Source organism: Silurus meridionalis, chromosome 4 (assembly GCF_014805685.1).
Source record: "Silurus meridionalis isolate SWU-2019-XX chromosome 4, ASM1480568v1, whole genome shotgun sequence".
NCBI lineage: Eukaryota > Metazoa > Chordata > Actinopteri > Siluriformes > Siluridae > Silurus > Silurus meridionalis.
In genome coordinates, this window is record NC_060887.1 from 39472230 (window position 1) to 39487784 (window position 15555).

The 15555-nt window shown below is 38.2% G+C and overlaps 1 protein-coding gene across 3 annotated transcripts in view; it reads right to left on the reverse strand.

Annotated features, from left to right (window-relative positions):
* Positions 1-3146: 3146 nt before the first annotated feature.
* The window catches only part of LOC124383991 (muscle M-line assembly protein unc-89-like), a 33947-nt gene continuing 21538 nt past the window's right edge, over positions 3147-15555 (reverse strand). For 2 of the 3 annotated variants that reach the window (XM_046846429.1, XM_046846428.1), the window contains exons 2-7: positions 12994-13344; positions 12499-12840; positions 11188-11568; positions 10713-11054; positions 9834-10193; positions 7782-8313 (exon numbers count right to left, since the gene is read on the reverse strand). In XM_046846429.1, the coding sequence (XP_046702385.1) occupies positions 7907-8313; positions 9834-10193; positions 10713-11054; positions 11188-11568; positions 12499-12840; positions 12994-13285 (2124 nt within the window). In that variant the 5' untranslated portion in view covers positions 13286-13344 and the 3' untranslated portion in view covers positions 7782-7906. Of the gene's footprint in view, positions 3668-3803; positions 3849-5109; positions 5146-5379; positions 5395-5653; positions 5666-5977; positions 5990-7781; positions 8314-9833; positions 10194-10712; positions 11055-11187; positions 11569-12498; positions 12841-12993; positions 13345-15555 lie in introns of those variants that run through there. The other variant, XM_046846430.1, reaches the window with a different exon arrangement.

The following is a 15555-nucleotide window of genomic DNA, read 5'->3' on the forward strand; positions in this document are numbered from 1 at the left end:
GTGTGATTCTTCAGAAGTTCTCATTTCACTTGCCTATGCCTATCCCTTGTGTTTAATTCGCCCAAGTTCTCCCACACCACCCCACTGATGCGCTCTCATTACAGGCTTCCAGTAGCTGCACATATCAGATTCAAAACACTAATGCTTGCCTATAAGGACAATAATGGACCAGCACCATATTGCCTCAGAGACACACCATCACACCTCGCACTCTACCACGCTTTCTGAGATCCTCCATCATTGCTTGACTGGTACTAACTTCTCTCAGAATGAGAGGTAAGTATACTTCAAGGCTCTTCTCTGTTCTGGCACCGAGGTGGTGGTATGAACTTCCCCTAGATGTCCAAATAGCAGAGTCATTGGCTATCTTCAAGCAACAGGTGAAGACCTTCTTCTTCCTGAAACACTTAAACTAACACTATCCAAGTTTGCTTTGTTAAAAGAAAAGAACAACAAAAAAACCAACAGAGTTGTAGGCAGATTTATCTTAAGTTTGTTATCTACGTACCAGTGTAGATTTATTCATTGCTAGAGACTCAAAGGACTTTTGTACGTCACTCTAGACAAGGGCATCTGCTTAGTGCAATACATGTAAATGTAAAGCAAGTATGACCGAGGTCATGAGCAAGGGCTTGGTCCAACAGGTTGCTCTGTGGAGGCCATGCCCGCCTAAGGTACGGACCTGGAGGGGTCCAGGCAGTGGCTTGCTTCAACTGCTTGCGACCAATCTCCCTGGTCTGAAGTGAAAAAAGGGGCACTGGACTCGGAGTCATCTGAGGAGGGGTTCTCCAGCGAATGAAAGGCTCTCTGGTCAATCTTTGTGGCTAGGGTAATCAGGCTCTCAAGGTCAGGTGATAGCTCCAGGTCTTCTTCTGAGATGTAACCGTCAGAAGAGCATAGGATTATGATCTGTGAGGGTATGCAAATATGCAAACGAAATATCAATTTTGTTTGACACCAATTAGGTTCTTATTTCCAAGTTTTTAAGGTGCATATATGATCATTATACCATGTTGCTTTTTTTTTCTAATCATATTAATTTTAATTTACATGATCTTTTTATGTCTCATATGCACGTATGTGTATAATTTCCCAATAATACATCTACTGGCATCGTCCTGTATTGTGTTTTTGCATTAAATGTTGTATAATTTCATTTTAGTGCAGTGTTTGTGGTTTGTCTTATCTTATATTAATTTATGTTGTGTTTTGTTTCACTGTGTACTGGTTAACTTGACTTGTTCCCTGGCCTTGGCTCTGGATTTCTAACAGTTCAATATACCTGTTCTGTTTTCACCTTCATTATTTCATTTTAGAGTAAATATTAATGACCATTTCTTTCTCATCTTCTATTCTTCTCTATTCAGTTTTTTCCCTTTGACCTGATTTTAATAAAGATATCTGTGTTTGTTGTTTAATATGGAATAAACATTTGTGATGCATGCAATCTTACACATTTTTATTACATTAATTTCTTTATTATAGAACAAAATACAATGCATATCAATCGTATAAAATTCACCAGAAAGCAGTAGTATTAATAACCATGTTCTACTAAAATGTGTTTCTACTGTAAATGTAAATATTTTTACATATGGAAAATGCTTTTAATAAAAAATTTGTTTTATTTCTAGATTTTTATATTTAGCTAAAACACAATTTGCGAAACAAAAAACACCATTAGCAACAATGCTAATCAATAGAACAGAAAAATAGAAGTCATGCAGAAAATGTGTACAGTGGGTAGATTATTCATTAGTCTTAGTGAATTAATTACAGATTGTATTCTGTTTGTAGGGATCAGAAATAGTCTTTATGGGATTTTTAAGGTTCAGTTTTATTTTTACCCTCCTTCATACCAGATTTTAAATAATATCTGTCTCAAAAACTAAACTCGAACAGAATTATCGACCAGAGAGACAGATCAGGATTTCATACTGGCCTGAGATTCAGGAGTGAAGGACACTGTCTTACCTTCAGAATACAGATACATTACAACAGCACTCTCTATCATTAACCGTGTTTTTTTCTACAGCTTTGTTATAGCACCAGAAGCACATGTAAAAGGAATCAGGCACAGCTTTCATGCTGGAACACATTCATAATAATAATTAAACATACATTTAAAAATGTAAATGACGATAATGACTAAACATAATACATTAATACCTCAGCTGCTTTTCAGACTTTTTCTTCTTTCTCCTAAAGAAGTTATATTTGTAATTTTACAAGTAACAGGTTAAATGCAGATGTTTCTGAGCTGACTAATCAGGAGAAAACTAAAAAAAAAAAAATACTAATCAGGCACAATATTATGACCACTGATAGGCGAAGTGAATGACACTGATTATCTCCTCAGCATGGCACCTCTTAGTGGGTGGGATATATTAGTTAGCAAGTGAGCATTTTGTCCTCAAAGTTGATGTGTTAAAAGTATGAAAAATGGGCAAGTGTAAGAATTTAAGCAAGTTTAAAAAGGGACAAATTGTGATATCCAGAAAACTGGGTCTGAGCATCTCCAAAACTGCAGCTCTTGTGGGCTGTTCCCAGTCAGCAGTGGTCAGTATCTATCAAAAGGAAGTCCAAGGAAGGAACGGTGGTAAACAGGTGACAGGGTCATTGGCAGCTGAGGCTCAATGATGCACGTGGGAAGCAAAGTCTGACCCATGTGGTCCAAAACTACAGGAAAACTACTGTAGCTCAAATTGCTAAAGAGGTTAATGCAGGTTTTGATTAAAAAAAAGGTTTCAGAATACACAGTACATCTCAGATTGTTGTGTATAGGGCTGCGTAGCCACAGACCAGTCAGGGTGTCCATGTTGACCCCTGTCCAGCACCAAAATGCCAACAATGGGCACAGGAGCATCAGAACTGGACCACAAAACAATAAAAGATAGTGGCCAGGTCTGATGAATCATGCTTTCTTTTACATCATGCAGACGGCTGGGCGAGTGTGCGTCGCTTATCTGGGGAACAATCCCACATTGTTCCCCAGGATGCACTATGGGAATAAAAGAAGCCGGCAGAGCCAGTGTGATGCTTTGGGCATTCTGCTGGGAAAGCTTGGGTCCAGCCATCAATGGGTATTTTCCTTTGACTTGTATCACCTACCTAAGCATTGTTGCAGATCATGTACACCCTTTCATGGAAAAGGTGTTCCCTGATGGCTCTGGTTTCTTTCAGCAGGATATATTGATATGAGGATATATTGCACTCTGCCACAAATGAAAAATGGTTCAGAAAAGGTTAAAGACAAACAAGTTTGATCAATGGAGGCCCATGCTAACATCTTGGTCCCAGGTACCACAGCTTGTCCAGTGCAGTCCATGCCTAAATGGTTAGTGAGTAAGAACCAGCTGAAAAGTCTAAAAAAATAATAATAATAATAATGACCCATGTATTTTCGGGATCTTGACCACTATATGATTTGACATCAATCTTTACCTGTAGCTATGTACAGTTGCAATGATAAAGTGACAGTAATAGATTTAATCTAGAGACTAAAATAGGCTAGTTAGCTAGCTGAAATTAGCTAGGACTGGTAACAGCATTGTAAAAAAAAAATCACTGGAAATCTTTTCGCTGTGTTAATGCTTTCTAATGTCCTTTACTGGAATTGTCTTCTTTTCTCTGTCTTGGTCTTTTTCACCCAAGCTTTGTCTTCACACTGCACACACACACACACACACACACACACACACACACACACACACACACACACACACACACACAGAGGAGATTTTAGTAAAACTGTTTCAGTGGAACTTCATCCTTCAACACAGTACAGTACATGGATTACTTACTGGTTGGTAAGTCTAACTGATAACTCCAACGTCTTCCGTGTTTTCCTTGTAAAAGAAAATTGATCACATAAAAGCCAGTGGATTAATGAATACATGAAGACTGTGTATTTTTAGTGTGTATTATGTGCTCAAAAGTGAGACTGATTTGATTGAATATGAATTGAATAATGATCACTTTTGTGTTACTTTTGTGTAGAAGAGTAAACTCGACATCTGCTCTGTCCACATTCAGAAGGACTGACCATAACCTGGTTTTTACTGACACTCACATACAGACATAATGTCCTGAAACTACTTTAGATTAGCTTTGAGACCACAGACTGGGAAGAGTCATGGGATGCAGCTGGGGAGGACATTAACATGGTGGACCACACAGTACAGTTCAGATTGCTGGACAAAGGGGAGTGCATGGGCCTTTAGAGGTAGATGTTGCACCACTTCATAATGTGGCCAAGGCCAAGAAGATGGTCATGGACTACATAAGCAAGATAGTATAATACTTAGCTTATTAAGGACATAAAAAAAAAAAAAACCATTTTATTCCAATATTTTTTAGAACCGTTTCCTTTTTTTTTTTAAGTTTTCTCAATTACTTAACCAAAGATCAAAACATTATATAACCACTTTTTATATAAAAATATAAATTAATATATTTTATCTTCACTTTATTACTTTATAACCGACAGCAACCTGATACTTTATTTGTATTGTTTATCAGTTATATCAGTTATAATTTATTTTTTCTGTCCATCCATCTATCTACAGCATTAGTCTCCTGTTTCTGTTGGCAAAAATGCTTACAAATGAATGCATGTATGTTCAAACACTACCTCTCCTTGAAAGCAAACAGAGAGAATCACGAGGAGCTTCTTTCCGCAGGCCATTTGGAGTTTAAACCAGAAAACACCCTGAATCTCTCAAACCATCTTCAACTCTGGACTGTTACTTTAACTCTGAACAGCACAGTGCACTTTATACCACACCATACTGCACATGGACACTTTAAGGACAATCATGTAGATCACTTACATTTTTACTGTCAATATCTACCATAAACATCTTTGTATGTACACATATTTTCAAATATATCGTCTATATTTTACGTAGTTTATACTTTTTATTTATCTACCTTCTTTTTTTCTTAGTTTTATTTTTATCCTCATTCCATTCCCTTTATATTCAAATAAAATTAGATTTGATTTGAATTGATTTGGTCACAGTCAGGGCTCTGCCATTTGTGGTCTTTTTCTTCTTTTTTGCCCAACAGATGTTTAAAAGAGATTGATTAGATACATGATCTACTTACCAGGATTGTGTTCATCATCACTTGATCTTCCTTTGACTAAATTCAGAAGGACATTAGGAATTTAAGAAATTGATTTGTGGGTTTCTGACTTTGTGAATGTGAAAGATGTTAGTGTATCACTATAAAACCCTATTATACATTTTACCATTGTGTGTGTGTGTGTGTGTGTGTGTGTGTGTGTGTGCATGTGTATGTATGTGTGTGTTGTATGACTGTAATTCATGTGAGAAAATTAAGGTTACAATTCAAAAATAATAATGTAATACTTACTTTTAGGTATTAATGCTAGAAAAGAGAAATGAGATTAAAGAGAGTTACATTAAGAACAAATCGGAATAAAAAATAATAATAAATTGATCAGAATGTGCGTATGATTGATTGTGTAGGAATGACAGATTAAAATAATTTAATCAAGAAAACATAAAAAAATGTATCATGATCATAACACTAAAGTCTTATAATGGTAAAATAAGTGTGTTTATGTGTGTTAGAGAAAAAATTATAAAAAACAATTGTATGATGCTCTGAAAATAATAATACTTACATTTAGACATCGCTGTTTTAAAAGACAAATGAGAATAAAGATGGTTAAATTCATCACAAATTAAAATGAATTATAATATAAAAACTTCTTAAATATTTAAATGTGTGTGTAGTTTAGAGCATAGTAACGATGTGGTTAAAACAATTAATTGAATAAAACACATTTAAAAATGTTATACAGCCGATCATGACACTGTGAAGTCTTCTTGTACAAGATAAAATAGAGTGTGTGTGTGTGTGTGTGTGTGTGTGTGTGCTTGATTTTGTGATTCCTGTGTGAAGATTTAGTTAAATAATTTATAAAAGATAATAATGTCATACTTACTTTCCCAAATCACTATGTAAAAGTAGGAAGAAGATGAGAGAGTTTTACATTAATAACAAAATAAATACAAATGGGAATAAATACACAGAACTAAACTTGTGTGTAGGTTAGTGTGTAAAAGTGGAATGATTCATATAAAAATTGGTCTTAATGACTCGAAGAACTTAACTGATTGTATTAATAATGCTAGCATGTGTGTAATTGCTAATTGAATTTCCAGAAGAACAGAACAATAAACAGCTTAAAATGAATTCAGGCAAAAATTCGGATTCTTCCTCTTTCGGCTGCTCCCATTAGGGGGCGCCACAGCGGATCATCCGTCTCCAGACCCCCTGCCCTCTACATCTGCCTCTTTCACACCAACTACCTGCATGTCTTCCCTCACCACATCCATAAACCTCCTCCTTGGTCTTCCTCTTTTCCTCCTTCCTGGTGTCTCCATCCTCAGCATTCTCCTACTGATATACCCCATGTCCCTCCTCTGCACATGTCCAAACCATCTCAATCTCACCTCCCTCACCTTGTCTCCAAAACATCCTACATGTGCTGTCCCTCTAATAAACTCATTTTTTATCTTGTCCATTGTCGTCACTCCCAACGAACATCTCAACATCTTTAGCTCTGCTACCTCCAGCTCCACCTCCTGTCTTTTACTCAATGCCACTGTCTCTAATCCATACAACATCTCAGGTCTCACCACAGTCCTATAAACTTTCCTTTCACTCTCACAGATACTCTTCTATCACAAATCACTCCTGCTGTCACTCTTCTCCACCCACTCCACCCTGCCTGCACTCTTTTCTTCACTTCTCTAACTCACTCTCCATTACTTTGCACTGTTGATCCCAGGTACCTGAACTCTCCACCTTCTCCACCTCTTCTCCCTGCAACCGCACCCCTCCACTGCCCTCCCTCTCATTCACACACATGTACTCTGTCTTACTCCTACTGACTTTCATTCCCCTTCTCTCCAGCATGTACCTCCACCTTTCCAGGCTCTTCTCCACCTGTTTACTACTTTCACCACAAATCACAATATTATCATCCGCAAACATCATAGTCCAGGGAGACTCCTGTCTGACCTCGTCCGTCAACCTGTCCATCACCACTGCAAACAGGAAATGGCTCAGACCCGATCCTTGATGCAGTCCAACTTCCACATTAAACCAGTCTCTCGATCCGACTGCACACTTCACTGCTGTCACACTGTCCTCATACATGTCCTGCACCACCGTCACATACTTCCCTGACACACCTGACTTCCTAATACAATACCACAACTCCTCTCTCCACCCTTTCATACGCTTTCTCTAAATCCACAAATACACAATGCAACTTCTTCTGACCTTCTCTATACTTCTCCATCAACATTCTCAAAGCAAATAAGGCGTCAGCATCTTCCTCGCATAAAACCATACTGTTGCTCACAGATGATCACCTCTTCTCTCAGCCTGGCTTTCACTACTCTTTCCCATAACTTCATCTATTCTCCATTCCTCAGGCTTCTTCTCACCTTCCGAAATCCTGTTAAACAATCTGGTTAAAAACTTTACTGCCATCTCACCTAAACATCTTCATGCTTTCACTGGTATGTCATCTGGTCCAACCAACTTTCCACTTTTCATCCTCTTAATCGCTGCTCTCACCTTCTCCTTACTAATCCTATCCACATCCTTCTTCACCAACTCCACACCACCCAACATTCTCTCTCTCTCATTTTCCTCGTTTATCAGCTGCTCAAAATACTCCCTCCATCTTCTCAACACACTCTCCTCACTAGTCAACACATTTCTATCTCCATCCTTTATTGCTCTAACTTGCAGCACATTCCTCCCAGCTCAGTCCCTCTGCCTGGCCAATCGTTATAAAATGATTAGATGTGATTAGATGTTTTTTTTCTGCAGCATGGAACATGGAGTAAATTCGGCACTAAAATAGGGGTCTGTCAAACTTTCTATATAAATGTATTGATGTCATTCTGTACTGTTGATACGTTGATAAGAACTTTGTAAAGATTACCTTTGTAAAGGTAAACTGAAGTTTCCACCTTCTCATCTCCACATGCATCAGAGAAACATTTCCTTCCTCCAGCTTATGAGTGAAAATAATCACTCTGCCCACGTAGCCCTGCTCCTTTTTCACCTGCCCATTCTGATACACGCAAATACAGTCTGTCTCTTTAAACCACCTGATCTCCATAGCAACAGCACTCTGTTTAGGAGAGATGTAACAGGGCAGAGTGACTTCATCATGACCATCAGATATAAACATGTCAAATCCATACTCTGATCCAGAGGATTTTCCAACATCTTCAGGACTGTGGACCAGCTTAAATTCTGGAAGGAAAAACAGATATATATATATATAAAACATAGACAGGCTGCAGTTACATCAACTACAGTTACCATAGTTCTTCTTCTTTCGGGTTCTGCTCCCATTAGGGGATACCATAGTTACCACAGATTATTGATCAGTTACATTCGCTATCAAAAAATACATCCAAATACTAGTTTAATAATTCACAGAGTTAAAAACATCCATATAACCACTCTGTTTAACAGTAGTAGATGAATAGACAGAGTGTGGTGCAGTGCAGTGTGAGATAAGTGCTGTGAGGAAGGAGGCATTGCTTCCTTTTTTGGCTAGTGTGTTAAATCTAATGCAGCAGCTACAGGAGGCCAAAGGAGGAAATGTAGTTATGGGTTGGTGTTGGAGATCTTAGGAAGTAAAGCAGTCATGTTCTTCAGAGGCAGAACCTTCGCCAATACAACAGTAGTTCAGCATTGAAATTAAAATGGGCTGAACAAACAAAAAAATAATGTTTAAAAAAATTTAAGAGGAAAGAAAGTGTTGATTGTCCAAAGCTCCCCAGGAGCTGCGTTCAGAGAGTTGACCAGGGAGGGTCACAAGATCTTGATATGTTTAGGAATCACCTGGGATGAACAACATTTCAGTTTTAACTGATAAACTGCCATCCACAGTAAGTAAGTAAACCTATGTAATATGGTCCTAAAAAGCAAAGATAAAGCAAAGGACAGAACCAAGTACTGAGCTCTTTGGGACACCAGTCTAAAGTCTGCATGGAGCAGATCGCTCCAAGTCACCTGATAAGATTAACCCCCACCCCACAAAGGAAGCAAACCATTTCCTTTATGTGCCATGAATACTAAGACTCCTGAGGAGGGACAAGAGATTCTCGTGGCTGACTGTGTTGCTGAGTAAAATACCAACTGCCCTCTTTTAAATAAATTCCCCTGTTACTTTAAAGGCTTTGATTAATGAGAGTGTGTTGTGTCATTTAATTACTCTTTTTTGTTAATTTTCAACAGAGGACATTTGTTGGGTTGGAGAAATGTTTGTGCACTCCTGATCATCACACCCAAAAATACTTCTGTTATACTTATTGTTTCAAACATACATACTATATGGGCTCCACTTTCTGAGAAGGCTTTACACTAGTTTTTGTAAAGTGGCTGTGGGTTTTGATTTTATTCCACTTTAAGAGAATTCATGGGATCAGACACTGATTTGGGGATGTTTGGGAGACTCCAGTTCCAGATAATCCCAAAGATGTTCAGTGGAGTTGCAGAACACTCAAGTTCTTCCACTTCAAATTTCACAACAACACATTATATCTTAATAGAGCTTGCTTTGTAAATCAGGGCATTGTCATGCTGGAACAGGTTTAAACCTCTGACTGTGAATAAAAATTGTAATGCTTCAAATTAACCTTGTGGTAAATGTTTGAGGATGAACCACTTATGAGTTTGATTGTCAGGTGTGCACATATTTTTGACTGCATAGATTATACACAGTACATGCCTCATCACATGCATGTTTGCTCATCAATTATTACCTGACACATGTAGGTTAACGGTGTTTTCCATATTGTGTTCTCGACGAGTCACCTTACACTTGTACTCTCCATTATCTGACTTCTGCACATTCCTCAGCATCAGAGATACGTTTCCTTTCTCCAGCTTGAGGTTAAAAAGACCCACTCTGCCCTCGTAGCCCTTACCCTCATTCACTTGCCCATTTTGATACACACAAATACAGTCTGTCCCTTTAAACCACCTGATCTCCATGGCAGAAGCGCTAGTTATAGAAGACAGATGACAAGGCAGAGTGACTTGAACACCAGCACAGGCACAAATGGTGTAAGACTTCATTCTCTGTGTATGAAAATGGAATGGGCTAGGGGTCAGTTTCAATTCTAAGAATAAGAAAAAAGAAAAAACACAGAACTATATCAGTTAACACCTGGGTGAATCCTAGATTAAATTACACTTAAATTAGCACTTTCCACGTTTGTAGAATTCAAAAGTTATATTTATATTAAGTTTGTAATCTGGTGTACCAGTGTAGATTTATTGATTACTAGAGATTTAAAGCACTTTTGCACGTCGCTCTGGATAAGGGCGTCTGCTAAATGCCACAAATGTAAATGTAAAATTAGAAAGCTGAAATGGTATTGTTGTAACTAATCTCTAATTATGAGCTGAGTCAAATACACTAAACTCAAACACGTATCTGTATATATTTTCACCTGACACAAAGACAAAGTCCTAGTACTGTAAAGTGCTCTTTGCTGAACCCTTTGCTGTACCTGTCAATAAAACCTTTTCTGATTCTGAAGTCTGACAGTAACACCAATTTAGGACATTGCACTTCTTCACCAGCAGAGGGCTTCAGAGAATCTAGCATTGAATATTTGTTTGTCTTATAAAATTACCGTTCAAACGCAGCCAGTAATGTTTAGTTTCCACCTTGTCTTTTCTCTTGGTGACTTCACATGTGTATTTTCCATCATCTGACTCTTGACCATTCCTCAGCAACAGAGACACATTTCCATCTTCCAGCTCTTTGGTATAGAGACTCACTCTGCCCTCGTAGCCCTTCCCCTCATTTACCTGCCCATTCTGACACACACAAATACATTCTGTCTCTTTAAACCATCTGATTTCCATGGCAACAGCACTCATTTGAGGAGAGAGGTGGCAGGAGAGAGTGACATCATCACCATAAAATTTATCAGGCATGTCAAGATCACTGGAGCTGGAGACCAGTTTAAACTCTGAGAAGAGAAACACAGGGTAAAGTGTGATCTAAAAAGGCAAAAGTTTTGGCTCTGATAATGATACTTTTAGCTGTATGGAATAAACACAGTACATACATCATCACATTTATGTTTGTTCATCAATTATTACCTGACACATGTAGGGAAACTCCATTGCTTTCCATCTTGCATTTTTGACAAGTCACCTCACACTTGTACTCTCCATCATCTGACTCCTGAACATTTCTCAGCATCAGAGACACATTTCCTTCCTCCAGCTTGTGGATAAAAAGACACACTTTGCCCTGAAAGCCCTTCCCCTCATTCACCTGCCCATTCTGATACACACAAATACAGTCTGTCCCTTTAAACCACCTGATCTCCATGGGAACAGCACTAATTGGAGGAGAGAGGTAACAGGGCAGAGTGACTTCATCATCAGCGTAGGCATGGACAGTGACTGGTTGGGCAACAGATGCTTCAGAAATGCTCTTTATAAGGTAAAAGTATGGTTCAGGGGTCAGTTGCAATTCTAAGAAGAAGGAAGAAGACGAAACAAATAAATGTTACAGTTGTTCAGTCAATTATTACATTCAATTTCCGTATCATTACTAATATTGGAAGTGTTCTGTTTAATTTCAATACATGTAATTCATATTACAGGTACATTTTAAAGTTTTATTTGATTGCTTGAAAGGAGTACTAATTTACAGGTGGATTTACATATATAGCAATTTAGCAAAAAAAAAAATCAAAGTAGGGTGGATTTATTTAAATTTCTTTAAAATTAAGATTTATGAATCTGTAAAGAAAAGATCTTTGTCTGTTTTTTGTAGCACTCCAGCACCACCATAAAGCTGGAGTGCTCATTTTATTTCATTTTATTTGATCTGCACATCCTTCCAAAATGTCTATATTAATTCCTAAAAAAAATCCCTATAGCAAACCCCATTGCAAACTCCACAACTAACCTCAAATCAATAAGCTCTATAAAAGCACAACTTTGACCAGACCCAACAAGTTGCCATTGGTGTTTTAACATCTCAAGAAAACAGGCAAGAAACAAAAACATTTATAAAATGTAATAATGGAGTTAAAAAATAATGTTTCAGTTTAACACAGATTACAAACTGAATCCCACTTTATCACCAGAAGTCGTTTGTAATGTTTGTACTCACAAGAGTACATTAATCTAGTCCTCACTCCTAAATATACAGTCTGTAATTTTAACATTGTAATAATAATGTACATCACTGCAATGCCAAACTCACTTAGATTTAAAAATAAGACATAATTTATATTGCAGTTTTATTGGTTATTTATTGAATAAGTCTTTAAAGATAATCAATAAACAGATGTTATTATTGAATAATTGTTTGTCTTGAATCTTTGTTTTGTTTGTCATACTCTGTATGAATATGTATGTGGCAAATAAAATTTGAATTTGATTTTGAAAAACTACCTTTCACACATAGTGAGTTTTGATCACTTTTCACCTTGTCCTTTCCATGAGTGACTTTACACTTATACTCTCCATTATCCAACTCCTGAACATTCCTCAGCATCAGAGACAAGTTTCCTTCCTTCAACTCGTGGGTGAAGAGACTCACTCTGCCCTCGTAGTCTTTCCCCTCTCTCATCTGCCCATTCTGATACACACAAATGCAGTCTGCCCCCTTAAACCACCTGATCTCCATGGCAACAGCACTCCTTTTTGGAGACAGATGGCAGGGAAGCGTGGCATCATCACCAGGAAAAAAATGGGAGAAGCCAAAAGGTTGTGAGCTGGGGACCAGTTTAAACCCTGAGAAGGAACACAGCGGAAACAGCTGTTACTGAACAAAATGCTTTCCACAAATATCTATCTATCTATCTATCTATCTATCTATCTATCTATCTATCTATCTATCTATCTATCTATCTATCTATCTATCTATCTATCTATCTAAACACTTACCTGCAACATGAAGATAAACAACACCAATTTCTTCTTTTCTTTCTCCATGAGCTTCACACCTGTACTGTCCTGAATCCTTGACTTTAACATCTCTTAGTGTCAGAGATACATGTCCCCAACACAAATCTCCCAAAGCCTCCTGGTGAACACATTCTGTTCCCTTAAACCACTTAATCTCTCTGGTAACTTTACTGATTTCAAGAGAGATTTTACATTCTAGAACAACCGTGTCACCAATGGAAGAGCGCACTGTCGAAAATTTGGGATGTGAGGTTCTAGTTGAAGCAGACATGTAGCACAGGGGATAAAGCCTTCACTCAAAAACAGACAGCGGTTTCAATGAAGACTGATCTGTAGGAATGAAAAAACACATGGGTAATGGACACAGTGTTTTGTGAAACTTTCTGATGAGCGATCTTTTAAAAAAGCCTAGTGATTTCCTATGGATCACATTGTGAATGTTATATTGTGTAATGTCATAAACAGTTTTGATTGATTAGTGATTAGTTGTGTTCACTTCTTTACTCCTAATGCAGGATGTGGGTAATTCACAGATGTTATCGCCTTATTTAGATTAATCATTCTCATAAATGGAAAATGTGATGTTATATATCCTAAAACAAATGCTGAGTGAAAATGGTCTATATCTAATAGTTGTCTAGTATCCATTATGCCAACCCACTGTTCAAGGTGTGAAAAAGATGTTAAAATCTATATTTTTACACAGTGGTGTTCTGTCCGGGCCAGCAAGACTTTCTCCACTGGCCTAAACTCTATCAGAATTACTGATTAATATTTTAATATATTTTTGTCCATGGAAATGTATTAAATTATTGCCAATAGTCTATTCTCTTTTCATTTTATAGTGTTTCTCTCAGGTGTGTTGCTTTTAGTAGTGTCTGTTTAGGTTTGAGTTTCTATCCAATCAGGTTTCAGCCATCACACATTGCTGGGGTCAATGGTAACATCTTGCCTTGCCTTGACCGTGATCACTCCAGGCATCCTTAGTGCAATCCACATAGTTTGAAGCTGTTGCTTTAACCAATCAGATTGTGATTTGGCACCTCCAAAACCTTCAAAAAGGCATACAAACAGCAGTTTTGTGTTGTTTGATTGGATGGTCAGAGAGCTCACTGGTCAGAGCTCCGCAACCGCATCTATAGCAAATTGCAAAAGCTCAAAAAATTTGTGTCGATTTAATAGCTCTTAATTTTACAATGGCTGTCAGAGAAGAAGACACTGATTTGGTCACAGATATATTTACAGTGATGTTTACAATATTCAAGAAAAACTGGACATCATAATAAAAGGTTTTTTTCTTACTTCGCTCAGTGTTTCACTATGGGAATCGCTTTGACGTGACCAACTACGGACACTACACCACGCCTGAGATCGACTCTCTTTTAAGCAAGCGAGAGATCACAGTTGCGCCAGAGGAGGAAGGCGGTCAGGGCTTTTTATCACAGTACTTTGTGATCCCAAAGAGAGGGAGCACATCTCTTGGTCCGAGATGTGCTCCATCTCTTCAGATGCGTATTTCCACATAGACATTTACCTGTCTCACAAAAAATAGCTAAAATTTGCACACAGGGGCCCTGCCTACGAGTTTCAAACCATTCCATTCGGACTGTCTCTAGATCCGAGAACTTTTAGCCAATGTGTGGAAGCGGCTCGTTTACCATTGAGGAACAACGGGATACGAATATTGTCTGACAAAGACGATTATCTGATATGCTCCCCATTGAGAGAGTGAGCGAACAGAGATATGGAGAGTGTGGTCATGCATCTCTACAACTTGGTATTTAAAATAAACAAGGACAAAATCAGCTTAAACCTGCGCAGTGCACAGAATATCTGGGGCTCAGTTTAGATTCCCTCTCCTATCGAGTCATGCTGACAAAGAGGAGAATTGCATCTCTCATACAGTGTCTCTCCCGTTTTCAGACGGGGACAGTGGTCCCATTCATGGTGTGCTTATGATTGCTAGGTTTAATGGCCTCGTTAATTTTTGTAGTACATCTGGGACTTCTTATAATGAGGGATTTTCAGCGGGGTTGTGTCCCCAGCGACATCTCAGTCTACCGGTCAAAATAACGTATATGTAAATCAAAACTGCTCCGCCAACGGGAAAGCCCTATGACTCTTCAGTCAGGGTTTCCTTTGGGGGTGGTGTCTTCGAGAGTTACTATGACGCTGGACGCCTTTTTAGAGGGCTAGGGAGCGCCCCTAATGGGCAGAGCTTTGAATGGAGAAGATTATCTGATAATGAGCTGCGACTGGACATGCCCCCCCACTATTCTCTGGTAAAATAGCTTACACGTTGAGTCACACGCCCCCCAGGACAGTGGCATAAAACAATGCAATTCCACTGAGATGATTACACATTCAGCTGCGTTCGAAAGATGACACGCTACACCAGTAAGGAAGCTCTTTAGATGGTTTTGGACAGTAATGAGGAATTTACCTTTTTATCCAAAAAAGATTGCAATTCCGACGATTCAAGTTGCTATGATGAGTAAGTTATTTAGTCTTACATTCTGATCATATAAAACTAATATTGTT